This window comes from Cherax quadricarinatus, chromosome 51 (genome assembly GCF_038502225.1).
Source record: "Cherax quadricarinatus isolate ZL_2023a chromosome 51, ASM3850222v1, whole genome shotgun sequence".
Lineage (NCBI taxonomy): Eukaryota > Metazoa > Arthropoda > Malacostraca > Decapoda > Parastacidae > Cherax > Cherax quadricarinatus.
This window is the reverse complement of record NC_091342.1, coordinates 12,834,835-12,855,406: the sequence shown is the minus strand read 5'-3', so window position 1 is coordinate 12,855,406 and position 20,572 is coordinate 12,834,835. Positions and strand designations below refer to the sequence as shown.

General features: G+C 37.4%; 1 protein-coding gene across 5 annotated transcripts in view; it reads left to right on the top strand.

Moving 5' to 3' along the window:
• LOC128694644 (85/88 kDa calcium-independent phospholipase A2) overlaps window positions 1-20,572 on the top strand; it is a 133,122-nt gene that overhangs the window by 50,828 nt on the left and 61,722 nt on the right. For all 5 annotated transcript variants that reach the window (XM_070095866.1, XM_070095865.1, XM_070095863.1 and 2 more), the window contains 3 exons: window positions 11,250-11,378; window positions 12,766-12,917; window positions 13,012-13,158. In XM_070095866.1, coding sequence (XP_069951967.1) covers window positions 11,250-11,378; window positions 12,766-12,917; window positions 13,012-13,158 — 428 coding nt within the window. The remainder of the gene's footprint in view (window positions 1-11,249; window positions 11,379-12,765; window positions 12,918-13,011; window positions 13,159-20,572) is intronic.

Here is a 20,572-nt window from a genome sequence, read left to right as displayed (position 1 = left end):
GGGTAGGTAGGGTCGGGTCATGACTACATTGTTAGTGTAATGTGATATTAATGCCAAAGAATACACTCTTATTTTATTATATTTCTGTGTGAATCAAATAATACTCTTTTATGTTAAAGAATAATTTTACTAGTAAAGATTAAAAAGTATTGTATGTGTTTTTCTACTCCGGACTATATTGCTTATTGCAGGTTTGGTAATGGGCTAGTTTATTAATTATACTATAGGCCGATTAGTTGCTTCCCCTAGAAGCTCCATTGCCAAATTTATAACATTGTATTAAGGTATACACAAATACAGTTACATAGGTTATCATACATAATAGCATATGTGTAGAGAACCTAGGATAACCCAGAAAAAGTCACTTATTTTCATTGGGGTGCGCCTTTGTCACCAAGCCAAGCGGTAAGGAAGACCTCACTCTTCCTCAAATTGAGACTGATCTCTTTCCAAGTGATAGTTCTAACACAGATTGAAGTGTCACTGAAGATGGGGAAGGCAGTGTGAATTTGTGTAAACAACATTGGCTGGGTGGCTGGCTTGCTGGCTGGTCAGGTGGCTGGCAGGCTGGCTGTCTGTCTCACAGGTACACATAAATACAATTATACATAGTGTAAATTACCTAGAATAACCCCAAAAATCCAGATTGGCAGATAATGGTATCAGGACTCAGATGTGACGCACTGCGTCGTGTGTAATACATGTTGGTTCACTAGTGGCTCTCTCTGAGACAGAGACAGAAAGAGAGGCAAGCAGAGACAGACAGACATGTTTGTGTAAAGTGAAAACAAATAAAGTGAAGGCAGTGTACCCTCATCAGATGTCACCACTATCATTAGTGGAGTGATAAGACGACGCTCATCAAATGTCACCACTGTCATTAGTGGAGTGACAAGAGACCCTTATCAAATGTCACCACTGTCATTAGTGGAGTGACATGATAGGATGAGTGACAAACACACTTACACCATGCTTCAATTATTTATTTTTTTTTTAACAAGTTGGCCGTCTCCTACAAAGGTAGGGTGACCCAAAAAGAAAGAAAATCCCCAAAAAGAAAATATTTTGATCATCATACAACACTTTCACCTCACACATAATCACTGTTTTTGCAGAGGTCCTCAGAATACAACAGTTTAGAAGTATATACGTATAAAGATACACAACATATCCCTCCAAACTGCCAATATCCCAAACCCCTCCTTTAAAGTGCAGGCATTGTACTTCCCATTTCCAGGACTCAAGTCCTGCTATATAAAATAACAGGTTTCCCTGAATCCCTTCACTAAATATTACCCTGCTCACACTCCAACAGATTGTCAGGTCCCAAATACCATTCATCTCCATTCACTCCTGTCTAACACACTCGCACACATTTGCTGGAAGTCCAAGCCCCTTGCCCACAAAACCTCCTTTACCCCCTCCCTCCAACCTTTTCGAGGACAACCCCTACCCCGCCTTCCTTCCCCTACCCCGCCTTCCTTCCCCTACAGATTTATATACACTCCAAGTCATTCTACTTTGATCCATTCTCTCTAAATGACCAAAGCACCTCAACAACCCCTCTTCAGCCTTCTGACTTTTATTAACTCCACACCTTCTCCTAATTTCCACACTTCGAATTTTCTGCGTAATATTTACACCACACATTGCCCTTAGACAGGACATCTCCACTGCCTTCGACTGCCTCCTCGCTGCAGCATTTACAATCCAAGCTTCACACCCATATAAGAGTGTTGGTACTACTATACTTTCATGCATTCCCTTCTTTGCCTCCATAGATAACATTTTTTGTCTCCACATATACCTCAGTGCACCACTCACCTTTTTTCCTTCATCAGTTCTGTGATTAACCTCATCCTTCATAAATCCATCCGCCGACACGTCAACTCCCAATTATCTGAAAATATTCACTTCTTCCATACTCCTCTTTCCCAATTTGATATCCAATTTTTCTTTATCTAAATCATTTTTATTATTATTATTATTATTATTATTATTATTATTATTATTATTATTATTATTATTATTTCAACAAACCAGCCGTATCCCACCAAGGCAGGGTGGCCCAAAAAGAAAAACGAAAGTTTCTCTTTTTAAATTTAGGAATTTATACAAGAGAAGGGGTAACTAGCCCCTTGCCCCCGGCATTTTAGTCGCCTCTTACAACACGCATGGCTTACAGAGGAAGAATTCTGTTCCACTTCTCCATGGAGATAAGAGGAAATAAACAAGAACAAGAACTAGAAAGAAAATAGCAGAAAACCCAGAGGGTTGTGTGTATATATGCTTGTACATGTATGTGTAGTGTGACCTAAGTGTAAGTAGAAGTAGGAAGACGTACCTGAAATCTTACATGTTTATGAGACAGAAAAAAGGACACCAGCAATCCTACCATCATGTAACACAATTACAGGCTTTCGTTTTACACTCGCTTGGCAGGACGGTAGTACCTCCCTGAGCGGTTGCTGTCTTCCATTATTATTATTATTATTATTATTATTATTATTATTATTATTATTATTATTATTATTATTATTATTATTATATTCTCCCGTGTATCCTAGGTACTTTACACAATGTATAATTGTATTTATGTGTACCTCAGAGACAAAACTGGCCAGCCAGCCAGCTGGTCTGCCGGCCAGCCAGCCAGCTAGCCAGCTGGTCAGCAGGCCAGCCAGCCGGTCAGCAGGCCAGCCGGCCAGCCGGCTGGCCAGCCAGCCAGCCGTTATTTCGTCTAAACATTTATTTATTTATTTATTTATTTATTTAGTAATTTAAGCATACAAACAGAGGTACAAAAAATACAGGTAAGAGCAGCATGCCAAAGCCATTTATATGCATAGCATTACGGGCTGGCTTAAAATTAACTTAAGATTAACTAGGCAATGATGAAATCAGTGATAAAACATTATTGTAAACAGATAACTATAAAGCACAAATGAGTATTTCAAAGACAGGTCATATGGTTGCTTGCATTGCTGTACATTCAGTCGAATGGAGTATTCTGTTAGGTAGTGTATTTAAAAAAATAATAAAGTTAGATTGGGTTCTAGGTTTAACATTTGTGTGATATAGTTGTGAGTAACATATAGGATATACAATTTATAAGGTTCAGTTATTCAGTATTTATTTGGTTTTGAGTGAGTAAGTGATCTTTGAGAAGAGACTTGAATTTATAAACAGGTAGTGTTTCTTTTATATTTACAGGTAATGAATTCCAGATTTTAGGGCCTTTTATGTGCATTGAGTTTTTGCATAGCGTGAGATGGACACAAGGAACATCAAAGAGTGATCTGTGCCTTGTGTTATGGTCATGTGTTCTGTTGAGGTTGGCAAGGAGATGTTTGAGGGGAGGGTTAATATCAGAGTTAAGTGTTCTATGTATATAATAGGTGCAATAATAAGTATGGATGTTTTGTATGGTGAGTAGGTTGAGTGCTTTGAATATTGGTGGAGTGTGTTGCCTGTAGTGAGAATTTGTTATCATTCTAACTGCAGCCCTTTGTTGAGTAATTAGTGGTCTGAGATGGTTAATTGTTGTTGAGCCCCATGCACAAATTCCATAGGTGAGATAGGGGTAAATAAGAGAGTGATAAAGGGCCAGGAGGGCTGACTGTGGAACATAGTACCGTATCTTCGATAGTATGCCTACAGTCTTGGAGATTTTCTTAGAAATTTGTTGTATATGTGTATGAAATTTGAGTCTTTTATCGAGGTGGATTCCTAGGAATTTTCCCTCTGTTAGCTTTGTGATAGGTGATCCGTTTATTGTTATGTTAAGAGGTACATCTGTAGCTCTGTTACCAAACTGAATGAAGTAGGTTTTGTCAATGTTTAGTGTAAGTTTGTTAGTCCTCATCCAGGTAGATATTTTCTGTAATTCGGTGTTTACAGTATTGGCTAGAGTGACTGGGCTCGGGTGAGAGAAGACGTATGTAGTGTCATCTGCAAAAAGTGTGGGTTTGAGTAATTGCGAAGCATTTGGTAGGTCATTTATGTATAGGAGAAAGAGAAGAGGGCCAAGGACACTTCCCTGTGGGACACCAACTGTAATTGGTTGTGCAGAAGAGCTTGCCCCATTTGCATACACATATTGGCTTCTGTTGCTGAGGTAAGACTTGAGGTAGTTGAGGGAGTGCCCTCTAATACCGTAGTGTGACAATTTTACGTGGAGCAAGTCATAGTCAACTGTATCAAAAGCTTTACGTAAGTCAATGAAAATCCCCAGTGGGACTTCTTTTTTCTCTATTGCAGTGTATATATGTTCTAGCATGTGTATAATAGCATCATTAGTATTTTTATTAGGCCTGAATCCAAATTGGCAGGGGTTGAGAATGTTTTGGGAGATGAGGTAGGAGTAGATTCGTTTATGAATTAATTTTTCGAAGATTTTTGAGAGAGGGTGTAAATTGGATATTGGCCTATAGTTATTCAACTCTGTTTGGTCTCCTCCTTTATGGATCGGGGTGACCCTTGCTATTTTGAGAACTGTAGGGAAGGTGGAGGATTCAATGGATTTGTTAAAGAGTGTTGCAATGATTGGTGATAGTACTTGTGACGCTTTTTTGTTTTTCAGTGCGTTGATAATAAGGGAGACTTCGTATGGGTTAGTCGGAGCTAGGAACAGTGTGTTCGGGTAGTTGCCAGTGAGGTAGTCATTTGGTGGGGTATCTGCGCTTGGGATTTTATTGGCAAGGTTTTGACCTATAGTGGAGAAGAAATCATTGAGTCTGTTTGCTGTTTCTGTTGGTGGGAGTTGGGGTTCATCTGATTTTGCTAATTTTATTTCGCTATGTCGTGATATCTTTTTTGTTCCCAGAATTTCTGATAGGGTCTTCCAGGTCTTTTTTATATCACCTCGTAAGTTGGATAATCTGTTCTCATAATACAATTTTTTTGCCCTTCTTATCAGGCTGGTTAGGATTGACGAGTAACGTTTTGTTTGGTCTCTGGTTATGTGACCCATTCTGTACTGTTTTTCATATCGGTGTTTTGTATTTATGGATTTGAGAATGCTGGGTGTTAGCCAGGGACTGTTCAGTCTCTTAGCTGTCATCTGTTTAGTTTCTTTAGGGCAGTGCTTGTTATAAAGGTATTGGGTCTTTTTTAGAAAATTATTAAAACATTCGTCAATATCTGTATAGATTTCTAGCTCAGTGTGCCAGTCAATGTTTGTTACTGCTGTTGTGAAGTTATTAATGGCTGCCTCATTGTGAAGTCTGAAGGTGACTTTAGTAGTGTCTTGGGGTATTTTACCAAGAGTTGTTATGAGGAAAGTAGGGTAGTGGTCTGTGGTATTATCTGTAATTATGCCTGATTTTAAAGGGGATATGGTGTTGGTCCAGATGTGGTCAAGTAGGGAAACACTAGTCTCTGTAACTCTTGTAGGTTTTGTTACTGTTGGTAGCAACATGCAGTTACTCATTGTGTTTGTGAATTCAGTAACGTGTGGGTCCTGGTCTTGCAGGAGATTTATATTGAAGTCACCTGAGAGTAGTAAGTGATCTTTGTTCATGCGTGCATCAGTTATCATACTTCCTAGGTTTTGACTAAATTGGCTAATGTTTGATTGTGGAACTCTGTAGATGTTTATCACTGTGAGAGGTTTTTGTAGGTATTTGGATTTGAATTTAGCTATTATATATTCCCCATGTTCATCCCTTGTGCAAGTATTAGTGATACATTCTAGTTGGTCTGAGTAGTATGTAGCAGTGCCACCCCCTTGTTGGTCTGGCCTACAGTTGTGTATGGCTGTGTAACCAGGAATGGCATAGACATCTGTAGTATCAGGCTTTAGCCAGGTTTCAGTTAGTGTAATGATGGACATATTGGCATGCAAGGAATTTAGTAATGCTAGGAGGTCATCATAATGCTTGCTTAAAGATCTGATATTGTAGTTAAAGATAGTTATGTTGTTGTTAGCTCTGAGAAGTGCCTTTGATTGTTCTGCTGTGTAGTAATTACAGTAACTGTTTGAATCATTTAAGTCATTAAATAAGAGGTTGGTATCAGGATCAATGCTTGTAATCATAAGATTTGTAGTGAATCTATAGTTAGAATTAAGTAAAAAATAAAGTAAATATTCTAAAGCTAAAAAAAAATAGCACCTGAATTATTTAACAAATGTAAAAATAATGAGCTAAGGTAGTTTTTTTAAAGCTAAAATAAAGGAGACAATATAAAAGGGACTAAAATAATTGTCCTTCGTCCGGGACGGGTACTCACGCTCTGAGCCGCCTGGGCCTGCCTTCCCAGCCAGTGTGCCATTGTTTACCAGTGAGCGACGGTCCCCTCACATGCTCCTACGAAATATTTCATAATATTCCATTGATTTTAGTGCTTGCAAGTGCTAAATAAGCTACCATGGCTCCAAAGAAAGCTTCTAGTGCCAGCCCTTTGGTAAAGAATGTGAGAAACACATAATTTATGAAAAAGTTTGTAGAAAAATACAAAGGTGGTGGTGGTGGTGGTGGTAGAGTGGAAGCAGTTGTGATAGTGGTTGATGATGGTAGAAGGTAGTAATGATGGTGGTAACAGTTGTAATAGTGGTAGAAGGTCGTAGTGATGGTGGTAGAGGGTTCCTTCTTTAGTGATTCAGCGATTCTACCAACTTCTCCAATGTTGTTGGAGTTATATAGGGCTACAGAAAACACCGCCGCCTCAGCTGCTGCTTCACCACCATTATGGACGGCTTACACTCAGTGGCCCTTATATACCCAACAACAACAACAACACAACACAACACCTCTTGTGACATACGTAATGACTTACTTTATTCATTCTAGAGTATATTCCATGTTTCTATGTTATTAATATTGTTTATTATGTCATATTAGTTGAATTGTCATAGATAAATAAGCCATAGAGTTGATATTAGTGTCATATTCTCCAACAATAAACTTGCCATCCCTCCCTCACACAAACAAATCTCCAATAAGAACATAAGAAAGGAGGAACACTGCAGTAGGTCTGCTGGCCCATACTAGGCAGGTCCTTTACAATCCTTCCCACTAAGAACATAACAATTCAAATTCAAATTCAAAGTTTATTCTCTATAAGGATTACAATGCTGAGTTTACAGAATTTGGTTATTGTGTGGTTTACATGTAGTAAAATACTAATTACAGAGGGGGCCACTAGAACACCTAGCATGGCTAGGCATTTCGGGCAGACTTAGATTAATTCTTAACTTTAAAATATTACAAATTATTAGGTAAGTTAGTATTATGGCTAAGTGACTAAATACTAGTTTGTGAGTTTAGCAATGTGAATGCTTTTGTTTTGGCACAATACATAGTTTCAGTATTGGAGTATCACAGGCCAACTTATGACTAGTTAGAATTCATTATTTAAGATTGAGATTGATATTTCTGTTTATGGTCAAATGGGTGAGTGAGTGTAAGTGTGAACCACCAGGTGGTATTCGTGTAATTAGTTGACAGGGTGTATCAGGGAGATAAGATGTTTTCTAATGGTAGTTTTGAAGGTGATGAATGTGTCTGCAGTTCTAGAGTTTTCAGGTAGGGTGTTCCAGATTTTAGGTCCTTTGACATACATTGAATTTTTGTAAAGGTTTAGTCGGACACGGGGAATGTCATAGAGATGTTTGTGTCTGGTGTTATGCCTATGGGTTCTGTCACAACTATCAAGGAAGCATTTTAGGTCAAGGTTAATATTGGAATTTAAGGTCCTGTAGATGTAGATTGCACAGTAATAAGTGTGGATGTACTGAACAGGGAGTAAGTTTAGATCTATGAAGAGTGGGGGGGGTGTGTTGCCAGGGATGGGATTTAGTGATTATTCTTACTGCGGCTTTTTGTTGGGTTATTACTGGCTTTAGGTGTGTTGCTGCAGTTGATCCCCAAGCACAAATAGCATAGGTGAGGTATGGATAAATAAGCGAGTGGTATAGTGTGAGAAGGGCATTTTGCGGCACGTAGTATCGTATCTTGGAGAGGATCCCAGCCGTTTTGGATACTTTTTTGGTTATGTGTTGGCTATGGGTGCTGAAATTCAGGTTGTTGTCAAGGTATAGGCCTAGGAATTTGCCCTCATTATGTCTGGCAGTTAGAGTGTTGTCGATCTTAATGTTAATTTGCGCAACTCCTGCTCTGCTACCAAACATAATATAGTAGGTTTTGTCAGTGTTAAGCGTAAGTTTATTGGCTATCATCCAAGTCGATATTTTGATTAGCTCCTCGTTAACAATGGTGTTGAGGGTGGCAAGATTAGGGTGAGAGATGACGTAAGTCGTGTCGTCAGCAAAGAGAATGGGGTTCAGGTGTTGAGATATGTTTGGAAGATCATTGATGTATATGAGGAAGAGCAGGGGACCAAGGACACTTCCCTGCGGAACTCCAGTATCAAGTGGCCGTGTTGTTGATGCTGTATCTTTAACCCTTTGACTGTTTTCGACGTATAAGTACGTCTTACGAGCAAATGTTTCTGACGTATATATACTCAATAATTCTAGCGGCTTCAAATCAAGCGGGAGAAAGCTGGTAGGCCCACATGTGAGAGAATGGGTCTGTGTGGTCAGTGTGCACCATATAAAAAAAATCCTGCAGCACACATTGCGTAATGAGAAAAAAAAAACTGATCGTTTTTTTGGAATAAAATGCCGACTTTGAGGTGTATTTTCGTATAGTATTTATCGTTGTATTCGAGTTTTTCATGGTCTTAGGTGATAAAATGGAAAACATACTACAGAAATAGAGATGATTTTCATTACTTTGATGATGAAAACGACCTTGAAACTGAGCTCAAAGTAGCAGAAATGTTCGATTTTTACCAATGTTCAGGAGTAAATAAATCACACCACACGTCCAATACACGTCAACTGGGGAGTCTAATATTCTTTCACTAGTGCAATGATATTATTTATACCATTTTTACAATAATGCAGTAGTCTGCATAACAGTAAATTTTGTATTTTTTTGTATGAATAAAAAGTCAAAATAGAAAGCAATAATAATATAAGGGGGGCCTAGAGATGTGACTAATGAACAGAGCATATGTTATTTTAGTGCCACGAATGTCTACCTTGTTTATTCTGGACCCCATTTTGAAATTGGCATATTTTTTAGTTTGCGTGAAATTAGCCAAATTGCCAATTTCTGACCACCATATTGGGTAGTCCAAATTAGTAAATGGGAGGTTTCTTGTACTCAGCTGATAGATAAAATGGAGTTCTAAAGAAATAGCTACGAGTTTGGTCAACTGGAACAATGGAATTGGCTGAAAATAGGGCTCAAAGTCGGCGAAATCGCTGATTCGCATATGTCGCAGAGACCGCTAACTTCGCGGGAGCATAATTCCATGAGTTTTCGACCAAATTTCCAACTTTTGGTGTCATTACCATTGGGAAAAGATTCTCTATCATTTCATAAGAAAAAATAATTTTTTTTTTTCAAAAATTGAGCGACATAGAATGACAGTTTCAGAAAGGGGCCTGAAACAGTCAAAGGGTTAATGGTGACATATACTGATACCTATTAGTAAGGTAGGATTTGAAATATGCAAGCGCATGGCCTCTTATACCACCTCTTATACACTGCAGGTCTATTGGCCCATACAAGGCAGGTCCTTATCAAAATGACCTCTACCCAAAGCTACCCAAGAATTTACTCCCGTACCCAATGACACAAATCAAACTCAGCTCCTCCAACTCATATATTTGTCCAATCTCTTCTTAAAGCTACCCAAGGTCCTAGCCTCGATCACCCTACTGGTAAGTGTGATGTTAAATAAGAACTTAAGAAAGTAGGAACACTGCAACAGGCCTGCTGGCCCATACTAGGCCAGTCCTTCACAAATCCAACCCACTAACAGAACAAATGCTACCCAAGCAATAAGCTCAGGTGCAAGTCCAACTCAAATCCAACCCCTCTCACTCGTGTATATATTCAACCTAAATTTGAAACTACCCAATGTTTTAGCTTCGATCACCCTACTAGGCAGACCGTTCCACTCAACTACCCCTATTACCAATGTTCATTTATACATTTTATTAATGCTTTACATTTATTTGGCATTTTTTCTGCACGTAAATCTATATTTATGCTAGGGAAGTGACATAGAGTCCTTATGGAGGGGATTCCCCTTCCAAACAATAACCTCTCTTCCCTCTCTCCTCCTCCTTGTCTTCCATTCATCAACAACAGCCTTCAATAAAGGTAACTGTCATGTTGAATGTTCATTCTTTTGTGCATGTAAATCTATCTTTTAGGTAAAAAAAAAATTGTTGTTGATACTTCTGGGTGTCTGGAACGAATTAATTGGATTTACATTATTTCTTATGGGGAAAATTGATTCGAAAATCATCTATTTCGATAATAGTCCCACTTCCAGGAACGGATTAAGGACGATAATTGAGGGACCACTGTATATATTTCTAGACAATAGTATGTGAATAAAATAGGTGAAAATGTTCACCCATCAATGTTTGTGCAGTTATTGTGTAATATACAATGAATGTAGTATATATCCAAAATATAGCTTATATTGGTCTCACAGGCCATAAATGTTACTTGAAAAAATAAAATTTAAAAAAATAAAAGAAAAAATAGAAAAATAAATAAACTATTACTGCATGACCGGAAGTCTACGGTGTTGCTGTAAGCAGCTCGCTTTCTGTCAACTTCATGCCTCCATGTCTCAGCAAGTATTGATCGCAAAATTTTTTTTTTCCTATAACACTCGCAAAAATATGCTCTATCATTTCGTGAGAAAAAATAATTTTTTTTTTTTGAAAGTTGTTCGGCCCTGAGAACAAGTTTGGGAGAAGGCCTGTTGACCCTCAAAGGGTTAAATACTTCATTCATTCATTAGGGATTTGCCGGTACTTCCGGCCTGGGTCTTCTCCAGATGGCGACCCAGCGGTTAAATACTTGATACATTATTATAAGATAACTCTGTGGGAAACAGCCAACTTGTTATAAAAAAAAAAAAAAAAAAAACTTTGAATGCAAAAAGTCTGCTTCAGTTTGAGTGAAATTTATTTTCTCAAATTCTGTTATGCACAGCCTCAACACATTCAGGCATGATAGGCAACTCCTCTTAACATATTTATAGAATACAGAGAATAAAAATACTGTACATGTACAGTATTAATTATTACTAATAATGTAAATTTCAGTATTATTTCTTGGCAGGACCTGTATGAGTAATATCTTTAAATTTTAGATTAAAAAACTTGTTTTAAAAAGTGACACCTGAAAAAATAATGATTATCCATTTATCAGGTTTTGCGGAATAGAATACAGTGCATTGTAACACTCTTGTGTCGAGGTGCAAAAGCCAATTGTGCTGACTTGGAAGGCACCACTCCACTACACTTAGCAGCTGCTCAGTGCTCCACTACTTTAGTTCAGGTAAGAACCACAGAAGGTCAGTATGCAGTTATCAATATAGAAATGATTGGCAGGAGCTAAAGAGCAAAGGGCAAAATGTTAGGTCAGGTCATGTGAGGTCATGAACCCTTCTCAGAACCAGAGGGACTTTTGGGCATCCATTTGTTGACTGACACTTTTACTAGCATTCTACTTATCCCTTCTGGTACCTCAGACTGCCACTTTACCTTGAGTATGAAACTGGCATTTTGAATGATGCAACAATGATTCATGGATCATCTATGTGCAAAAGGACAGAGTAGTTTGAGGCTCTCTGCCAAGAGAAAGCAGCAGACAAGCAATGACACTAACATAGCACACACACCTCAGTCATATACTAAGAAACACACCACCAGAAAACCTCACATACTGGCAAAGATGTTCTATAAATGAGACTGGGAAAAAAGTCATTATAACCAATGAATTGCAAAGCATACTTCCACCCTTTAAAAAGTGGGATATGAATCATCTAAGTTAATGATGCTTACAAGACTGGTACAGTAAGGCATCTCTACACCATTGGCAAAAAACGTGGTAACTATACCAACACACCACCATCAGTTTATGTTGTAGGACAGTTATTTCTCGCACAGTCATCCAACAAGATTTCACAGACTATACTTTGAACATCACCTCAATGACCAAAGTTGAAACATATAAAAAACTTCATTAGCATTAGGTACTTTTAGTCCTAGTTTTAGTCTTCTTGAATTGCCCTGCATAACTATTATTATTTTGACACACCAGCCATCGCCCATCAAGATAAGGTTACCTGAAAGAGGAAACACCATCATTACTCATTCAATCATTATCTTGATAGAAGTGTGCTAGCATCACAGTTCTGATAGCCTGGCAGACTGCAACATCCCCACCCTTCCTTTTCCAGAGTGCAGGCATTACTCCCACCTCCAGGATTGAAGTCTGGCTAACCAGTTTTCCTTAAATTTCTTTATAAATGTTATGTTGCTTACACTCCAACAGCATTGTAAGTCATAAAAAGCCACTTGTTTCCACTCACTCCTTTCTGAGGCGCACACAAGCATGTTGAATGTCCAAGCTCCATCATCATTTATTATTACTGAAGAATGAAAAGGCACAATACTGTGACAGGAACAGTATGCAAATAACCTGCACGTAGAAGAATGACACATATGATCAACTTAGACCATTAATGGTCCAAGTTGGACTGAATCATCATCATAAGTTTTATTCTCCCATGTCTGGGTATATGTGTATAGTTCATTGAACCTTTAAAATAATTAATGGAACATTGTAGGTTATAATTTGTGAGAGATAATAGAGAGTTTGAAAATGCATGGCCTCAAAATAATTTTGAAGAATTAAAATATCCAATTTCCTTTTCTGATAGGCCTTCATTGTGTTTGGAGGAGAAATCAATGCTGTGAACAAGAAAGGGGAGACACCAAGGCATTTGGCTGCATCATGTAAGGTAGATGATAAGATCAAAGCAGCAGAGAGAGACAAAGTAATATATCTACTTCATACAGTTGGAGCTAAAAGGTATATTTTTGGTTTAATTTTTCATATGATTAACATTGTCTACTGAAATTAACATAATCTAGTGAATAGTTTTTGATTGCTTTTGTACTTACAGATGCCAGATAAAATTAGCAGAATGTTCTGATGGGTGTATGGACGAAGGTAATTTTAATGGTGTTCCTCTTTATGAGAAACCTTTACTACGTTCCCGCTGGATCATGGATGAACATCTCTCAAGTAGGCAAATAGCAGAGTCTATAAGGTAGGTATCGAGATATTTTATTCATTATAGAGCTCCTTGCCTAATTATTTTGGGATGATCATAGATGTTTCACTTTAATCTGTTCTACTCTTGCATCTTGATTTGGAGTGAGGATCTATTGTTTACTGACCATCCAGGCTATTATATATTGCAACCTGCAAGTAAGCATAACTTGTAAAGTCTCTCCTTAAAGTTACTGACTGGTGCAAACAATTTTGCTATAGCCTCTGGTAATACATATATTGAAAAGTCTGTGTTCTGCCTGATAAGCCAAATCAAGTTGAACTATTTTAAAAATAGCTTTTATCAAAATTATCTTTTGTATTGATGTTGTATATATACAGTATTCACAGGAATTAATTTCACTTATAATTTTTTAAATTTGGCACCAAAAGTAACTTAATAACCAGCTGATGTACATCTTGCTAAATTTGTATGATATATTGCAGTAAAATGCTTCCTAAATTATCCAGAGTTTGACTAAATTTATTTAGTGTTATTTAACTTAGATAAAATTTTTGTGTGGGGTTATAGCAAAAACAAATACATGCTTGTCTTGTTTGGCAATGTGATCATTACCTAATGAGCCAAGTCAACAAGTTTTGCTTATAAAAGAACAACAGATTTTTTTTTCTCCCTCAACAGCAACAACCTTTTGTATATTTTTTTTTCAACACTGACTGTCTCCCACCAAAGCATGGTGACCCAAAACAAGAAACACTATTGCCATGATTCACACATAATCACTGTCTTTGCAGAGGACGTGCAGATATGACAGTTCAGGTATCACTTCAGACAGCTAGTATCCCAAACCCCTCCTTTAAAGTGCAGGCATTGTACTTCCCACCTTGAGGACTTAAGTCCAGCTAACCGGTTTCCCTGAATCCCTTCACAAAATGTTACCCTACTCATACTCCAACAGCTCGTCAAGTCCCAAAAGCCATTCATCTCCATTCACTCCTATCTAACACTCTCACACATTCCTGCTATATGTCCAAGCCCCTTGCACACAAAACCTCTTTTACTCCCTCCATCCTTCCTAGGAATACCCCTACCTCCTCCTCCCTTTTTACGTGCTGTGCTATATTTCATTGTGTCTTACTCAAATTAACTTAATAATTCTAGGATTCATCTGCCCAAAATGCACTGCATGCTAGTGGCTTTCTTTTGTGCTTAATATTTTATTACATGTAAATTACATTTTGTATATTGCAGAAAGAAATAAAGTTGTTGTTTGTTCTATGTCATCCATTACTCTCATTAAGGTCACAGGCACTATTTAAGACACTGATTAACACTTAAATGAAACCTGTTCTCTTCTCAAAATTAAATATGAATATTAAATTATTTTACAGTTTTTGTTTTGAACTCTTAACACTTTTCAGCATTTCACCTGAAAATGAAGTCCAGCTTTTGGACTTTATATATTCACCAGTAATTTTTTTTTAAGTTACTACATGCTTTTTGCCCTTTCTTTTGGACCTTTATAATAGATTTTTTATAAATTGACACTAAAGCTCACCCACCAGAGCCATGACCAAGTCATCAGTAGAGATGTCTAACAACAATGCTATGTTAGCTTTAGGCTGAATTTACAGAGGTTGGTGGATGAGTTTGGTAGGGAATGTAAAAGAAGAAAATTAAAAGTGAATATAGGAAAGAGTAAGGTGATGATAAAAAAAATTAGGTGACAAAAGATTGGATATCAAATTGGAGGGAGAGAGTATGGAGGAGGTGAATGTATTCAGATATTTAGAGTGGACATGTCAGCAGATGGGTCTATGAAACATGAGGCGAATCATAGAATTGATGATGGGAAAAAGGTGAGTGGTGTACTTAGGAGTCTGTGGAGACAAAGAACTTTGTCATTGGAAGCAAAGAGGGAATGTATGAGAGTATAGTTATACCAATGCTCTTATATGGGTGGGAAACATGGGTGGGGAATGTTGCAACAAGGAGAATGCTTGAGGCAGTGGAGATGTCATGTCTGAGAGCAATGTGTGGTGTGAATATGATGCAGAGAATTCGTAGTTTTGAAATTAGGAGGAGGTGCATGATTACCAAAACTATTATCCAGAGGGCTGAGGAGGGATTGTTGAGGTGGTTTGGACATGTAGAGAGGATGGAAGGAAATAGAATGACTTTGTGTAAATCTGTAGTGGAGGGAGGGCAGGGTAGGGGTCGGCCTAGGGAAGGTTGGAGGGTGGGGGTGAAGGAGGCTTTGTGTGTGAGGGGCTTGAACTTCCAGCAAGTATGTGTGAACGTGTTAGATAGGAGTGAGTGGAGACAAATGATTTTTAGGACTTGACATACTGTTGGAGTGTGAGCAAGGTAACATTTATGAAGGGATTCAGGAAAACTGGCAGGCTGGACTTGAGTCCTGGAGATGGGAAGTACAGTGTCTGCACTCTGAAGGAGGGGTGTTAATGTTGCAGTTTTATAACTGTAGTGCAAGTACTCCTCTGGCAAGACAGTGATGGAGTGAATGATGAAAGTTTTTCTTTTTCGGGCCACCCTACCTTGGTGACAGATGGCCAGTATATTAATAAAAAAAAAATAAGGGGAGTCCCAGAAAAAAGGCATATCCTGACCCAAGATTTAGTATTATTTCTTAAGATTTTACTATGAATATCTGGCAGAAGTAAACACCTTCACCTCCCAGAGCCTCAACAGTAATATGGAAACAATTTAATATTACTGCTACTTACAGTTAAGGGTGTTAAGCATTAAAATAGTTTTATTCAGCTGAGTTTAATCATTTGAATAGTCAGAATTACTCTAAATAATTAGAAAAATGTGTTCATAATACATGTTAGACCATGGCAGTGGTATGGTATCTATATCTAAAGATAAAATGTGTAGACAGACTAAAACAAGTTAAAATGTGGCTCCCAGAGCCAAAGCATTGGAAAACCCATCTTTGGATAGGAGGAGGAAAAGGATGTGAAAGAATGAAAAAAAAAAATGACAATGAAAACTTCCTAACCCCATTAGTTGTCAGAATAAGAGGTCCTAAGTCTATAAGGAAAAGAGCTAGAAGGTTACTAAAAGTTTTTACTTTACAAAATATGGTTTAAAAAATTAAATGGCTTGCAGGAGGAGGTAGTAAATACTAAAGCCACTAGAAACTAAAAAGTTTGCTAGGCTAAATTCTGAAGACAGGACACCACGAGCTTAGTTCTGCTCCTGTAGCTACAAATACGTAATAATTTAATTATTTTTTTTTTTTTATGCTCACTGGGGGTACTGCTTCCTGAAGCACTTCAGAGAATTGCAGTAGTTTTCACTTAAAATCACTTTACAATGGCAGGCTGGAGTTCAGAACAACACAAGTATGGTCATACAGCTCAGGTCCAGAACAAACTGCTGCATGTCCGTCACATATCTTCTGTCTCCCTACTGGTCATACACTGGTGGCACCATCCATTGTGCTAGTATGGGATTTCTAATTTTAAATAATTTTTCAGGCTCATACCATGTCATTTTCTGAACTGAATGCCATAATAATGAGCTGTATATCTGCAGCCATAATTTGTCAGGTCATGTGCCACAATATGTACAGTGTGATTTGTCCCATGAATGCCTACAGTTGCCATTAGCAATAATCTTGCACGCTGAAGAAATTCTGGTTTAGCAGCTCTTGGTAGCCTTTCTTAGAGCTTTGGCAGCTTAATTTTACAAGGATGCACACTTGCAGCATTGATAATCCTGAATCTTGTAGAGTTTAGTCTCATACAGACATGTATGAGGCTACTGTTATTGAAGTACAGTACAGTGGACCCCCGCTTAACGATCACCTCCAAATGCGACCAATTATGTAAGTGTATTTATGTAAGTGCGTTTGTACGTGTATGTTTGGGGGTCTGAAATGGACTAATCTACTTCACAATATTCCTTATGGGAAAAAATTCGGTCAGTACTGGCACCTGAACATACTACTGGAATGAAAAAAGTTCGTTAACCGGGGGTCCACTGTATAAGAAAAACTAAGTGTTACATATACATTGTTGTATAATTGACACTGATGTGGAATTTGTTCCTATGATGATTATGAACAGATATCACAATAAGTTTGCATTTCATTACTACTATGCAGTGGCGGCTCGTGACACCAGTAATACCTATATTCTCGTACCACATCAAACTTCTATTTTTAAATATTTTTTATCTCGTTTCAACAAAAAAATTAAAAATTCACATATAAATACATTGAAAACAACATGCAACAGATTTTTCTTGTAATATATTTATCAGCTGCAAATTGTTTCAGTGTAAGGTTGATAAAGTCATACATCTGGCAGTGAGCAGCTGGGTGGAACTGCAGCTCTGCAGCTCCTATGGACGAGCTGCCACTGCTACTATGGTTTTTGCATGATTTACCACTCCACTTCAGCTGACACCTACTTCAGATTTCATTTTGTATTAACCTTTAAACTGTCCAAACGTAGATCTACGTTCATGTGCGTAGCACTCCGAACTTAGATCTACATTTTTTTTTACATTTGAAAAAATGTAGATCTATGTTCGAGCGCTACACATGGGAACATAGATCTATGTCTGGGCAGTTTAAGGGTTAAATATTTTATTTTTCTGTAATATAGAAAAATAAATTTTGGGCTTAATAACATCCAAGTATCAAATTGTCCCCAAAAGCCTTAATGATAAATTAATAATAAAAAAAAAATATTGTATGTTGCTGGTTATTGGAATGCTTTGCTTGATAGATTGTATTGTATAATACTACAGTATTTTTATAGTTTAACATATTTTAGAGAGCAAGCTTAATTAAAATTTATAGTAATTTCTGCTTCTACACAATGTAACATTAATTCTGTTATTTGTATGTTTATTGAAACTAAACTTTAAAAACTGTCAGAAAATGCCTCAGTGCCCTGAAATATAATCAAATAAAACAGCATATAACTTAAACTTGCTGATAATGTAACTGGCAAAGCTTTACAAACAAGTCCAGATTATGGAATGAAATGCAAATGTTAGTTGATTTGTTTAGAAAATTCTCCTTTATTTGATTTTTTATTCTAAATAGTGTACAAGATGTGTTTCATTACTTTATAAATCAAACTTATCTACAATTCAGTCCTCATTTCATGTATCATTCCAGATATGAATAATATTGCACAGCACATCATGTACAGTGTTTTTGTTATCTCTCTGGGTCGGAATTATTATACAGTAAAACCTCGGATTAACAGCCTCCCATTTAGCAGATTCAGAAATTACAGATAAAAAAAACTGGCTGAACAGACATTGGAATCCTGAGACAAAAATGTAAAAAAAAGTCCATAATTCCAGATTTTGTCAATAGCAATTATCATATCTGATTATTCTGAAGTGTGTCCTAGATGAGCACACAGTTTGTTTTCATCATTCCCTGCGACAGTTTATTGCTTTTGCTCACTCATGTATACACATGTCATTTGGTCTCCAATTTTCCCCTGAATATACTACAACATTTTGTGTGACTTTATTACCATATTAAGTAAAGTTCAATTAATTATGACTTTTAAAGCAGGTGGTGGTGCCAAGAGGAAACTTGAGGTTCTCAGTGTTAGACAGAAACTTGAACTAGTAAAGAAGGTTGAATCTGGGGTCTTAGTGACATGGGTTTTTGGGGATTTTTTTTTTTTTTATAATGAACTGGCTGTATCCCACCGAAGCAGGGTGAGGAATATGGTATTAAAAAACATCGTCTTATACAGTATCTGTGTCTTCTCAGCCATTTACAGTTTCACTAGTAGAGCTTTACAGCTCTTCTGACTCAGAGTAAATGTTATTCTGAATCACCACTATTGATGACGGCAGTTTACATCTCATCTCGGTTCCACGAAAACATAAGTAAACTTACTGTAAAATATGCACTATAATATTAGTATAGAGTGCCTGCCTGGCTTTAGATTTTTTCAAAGAAATTGAGAGGTTGTAGAAAACCCAAAGAGTTGTGCTGAGGTAAAAAATATTGGCAGGCGGCATATTTGAAGACAGGAAAAATTGTTTGTACAAGTATGTCAGACAGTCATAATTGGTGTACTAGTACATTGGACCCAGTTACAAAAGGTTAATTTCACAAATCGGAATCTGCGGACAGTTGACAATAATGTACTTCTTCTTTCCTCCCTTTTAGTCTGTTAACTAGAGGGTTTGCAGTACAGTGGACCCCCGACATTCGATGGAAAACCCGACATTCGATACGATTCGTACGAGACGTGTCCACGTGTGGCCTGAACTGCCCCGTGTGTGCCAGTGTTTACAAGCCAGCCAGTGTGCGCGCATCTAAGGATACATTCGGTACATTCCGTATTATCCATATTATCACTGTTTTTGGTGCTTGTTTCTGCAAAATAAGTCACCATGGGCCCCAAGAAAGCTTCTAGTGCCAACCCTGTGGTAAAAAGGGGGAGAATTAGTATGGAAATTAAGAAAGATTTTGAAGGGTTTGGGGCTAACCCTGAGAAGCCTATGCCAGTTGTGGAATCCATTGTGCCTACTTCAGAAATTAAGGAAATGTGTGCACAGTGCATTGAACTGCAAACCTTTATGGATGAAAATCACCCTAACACAGCTATTGCAAGCCATGCTGGTGACTATTACAATGACAATGTTGTGGCCCATTTTAGACAAATCGTAAAGGAATGGGAGGTACAGAGCTCTATGGACAGATTTGTTGTGCGACAGAGGTCCAGTGACTCTCAAGCTGGTCCTAGTGGCATTAAAAGAAGAAGGGAAGTAACCCCAGAAAAGGACTTGCTACCTCAAGTCCTAATGGAAGGGGATTCCCCTTCTAAACACTAACACCATCCACACACTCCCCTCCTCCCATCCCATCAATCATCACCAGATCTTCATTAAAGGTAAGTGTCAATTACTCTATTGTTATTAATCTATTGTTATTGTTGTTATTGTAATTATTCTATTGCATTAAACTTAATATTTCATGTGGTAAATTTTTTTTTTTCAAACTTTTGGGTGTCTTGCACGGATTAATTTGATTTCTATTATTTCTTATGGGGAAAATTAATTCGACTTTCGATATTTTCGACATTCGATAGCTCTCAGGAACGGATTAGTATCGAATGTCGAGGGTCCACTGTACTATACTTTTCCAAATATTCAGTTAATTATTTATTTGAAATAAAGAATATTTGCATTTTATTGTTGTGATGCAGTAATGCTTGATTATAGTAGAACCTTGGTTTCTTTAAAAGTTACATACCAAAGTTACTGTTAGTCAAATAACACCACTATCCATGTGTTCATTTAAAAAGTGAAATATACCTATATATTTATGATTATTTCTTTATATGTCTGAAATAAATAGTTCCCCTTTATATACATATATACATTTTGGCTCTGGCACAATGGCTGTGGACCCACAAAGGACCTGAGAGAACTTAAG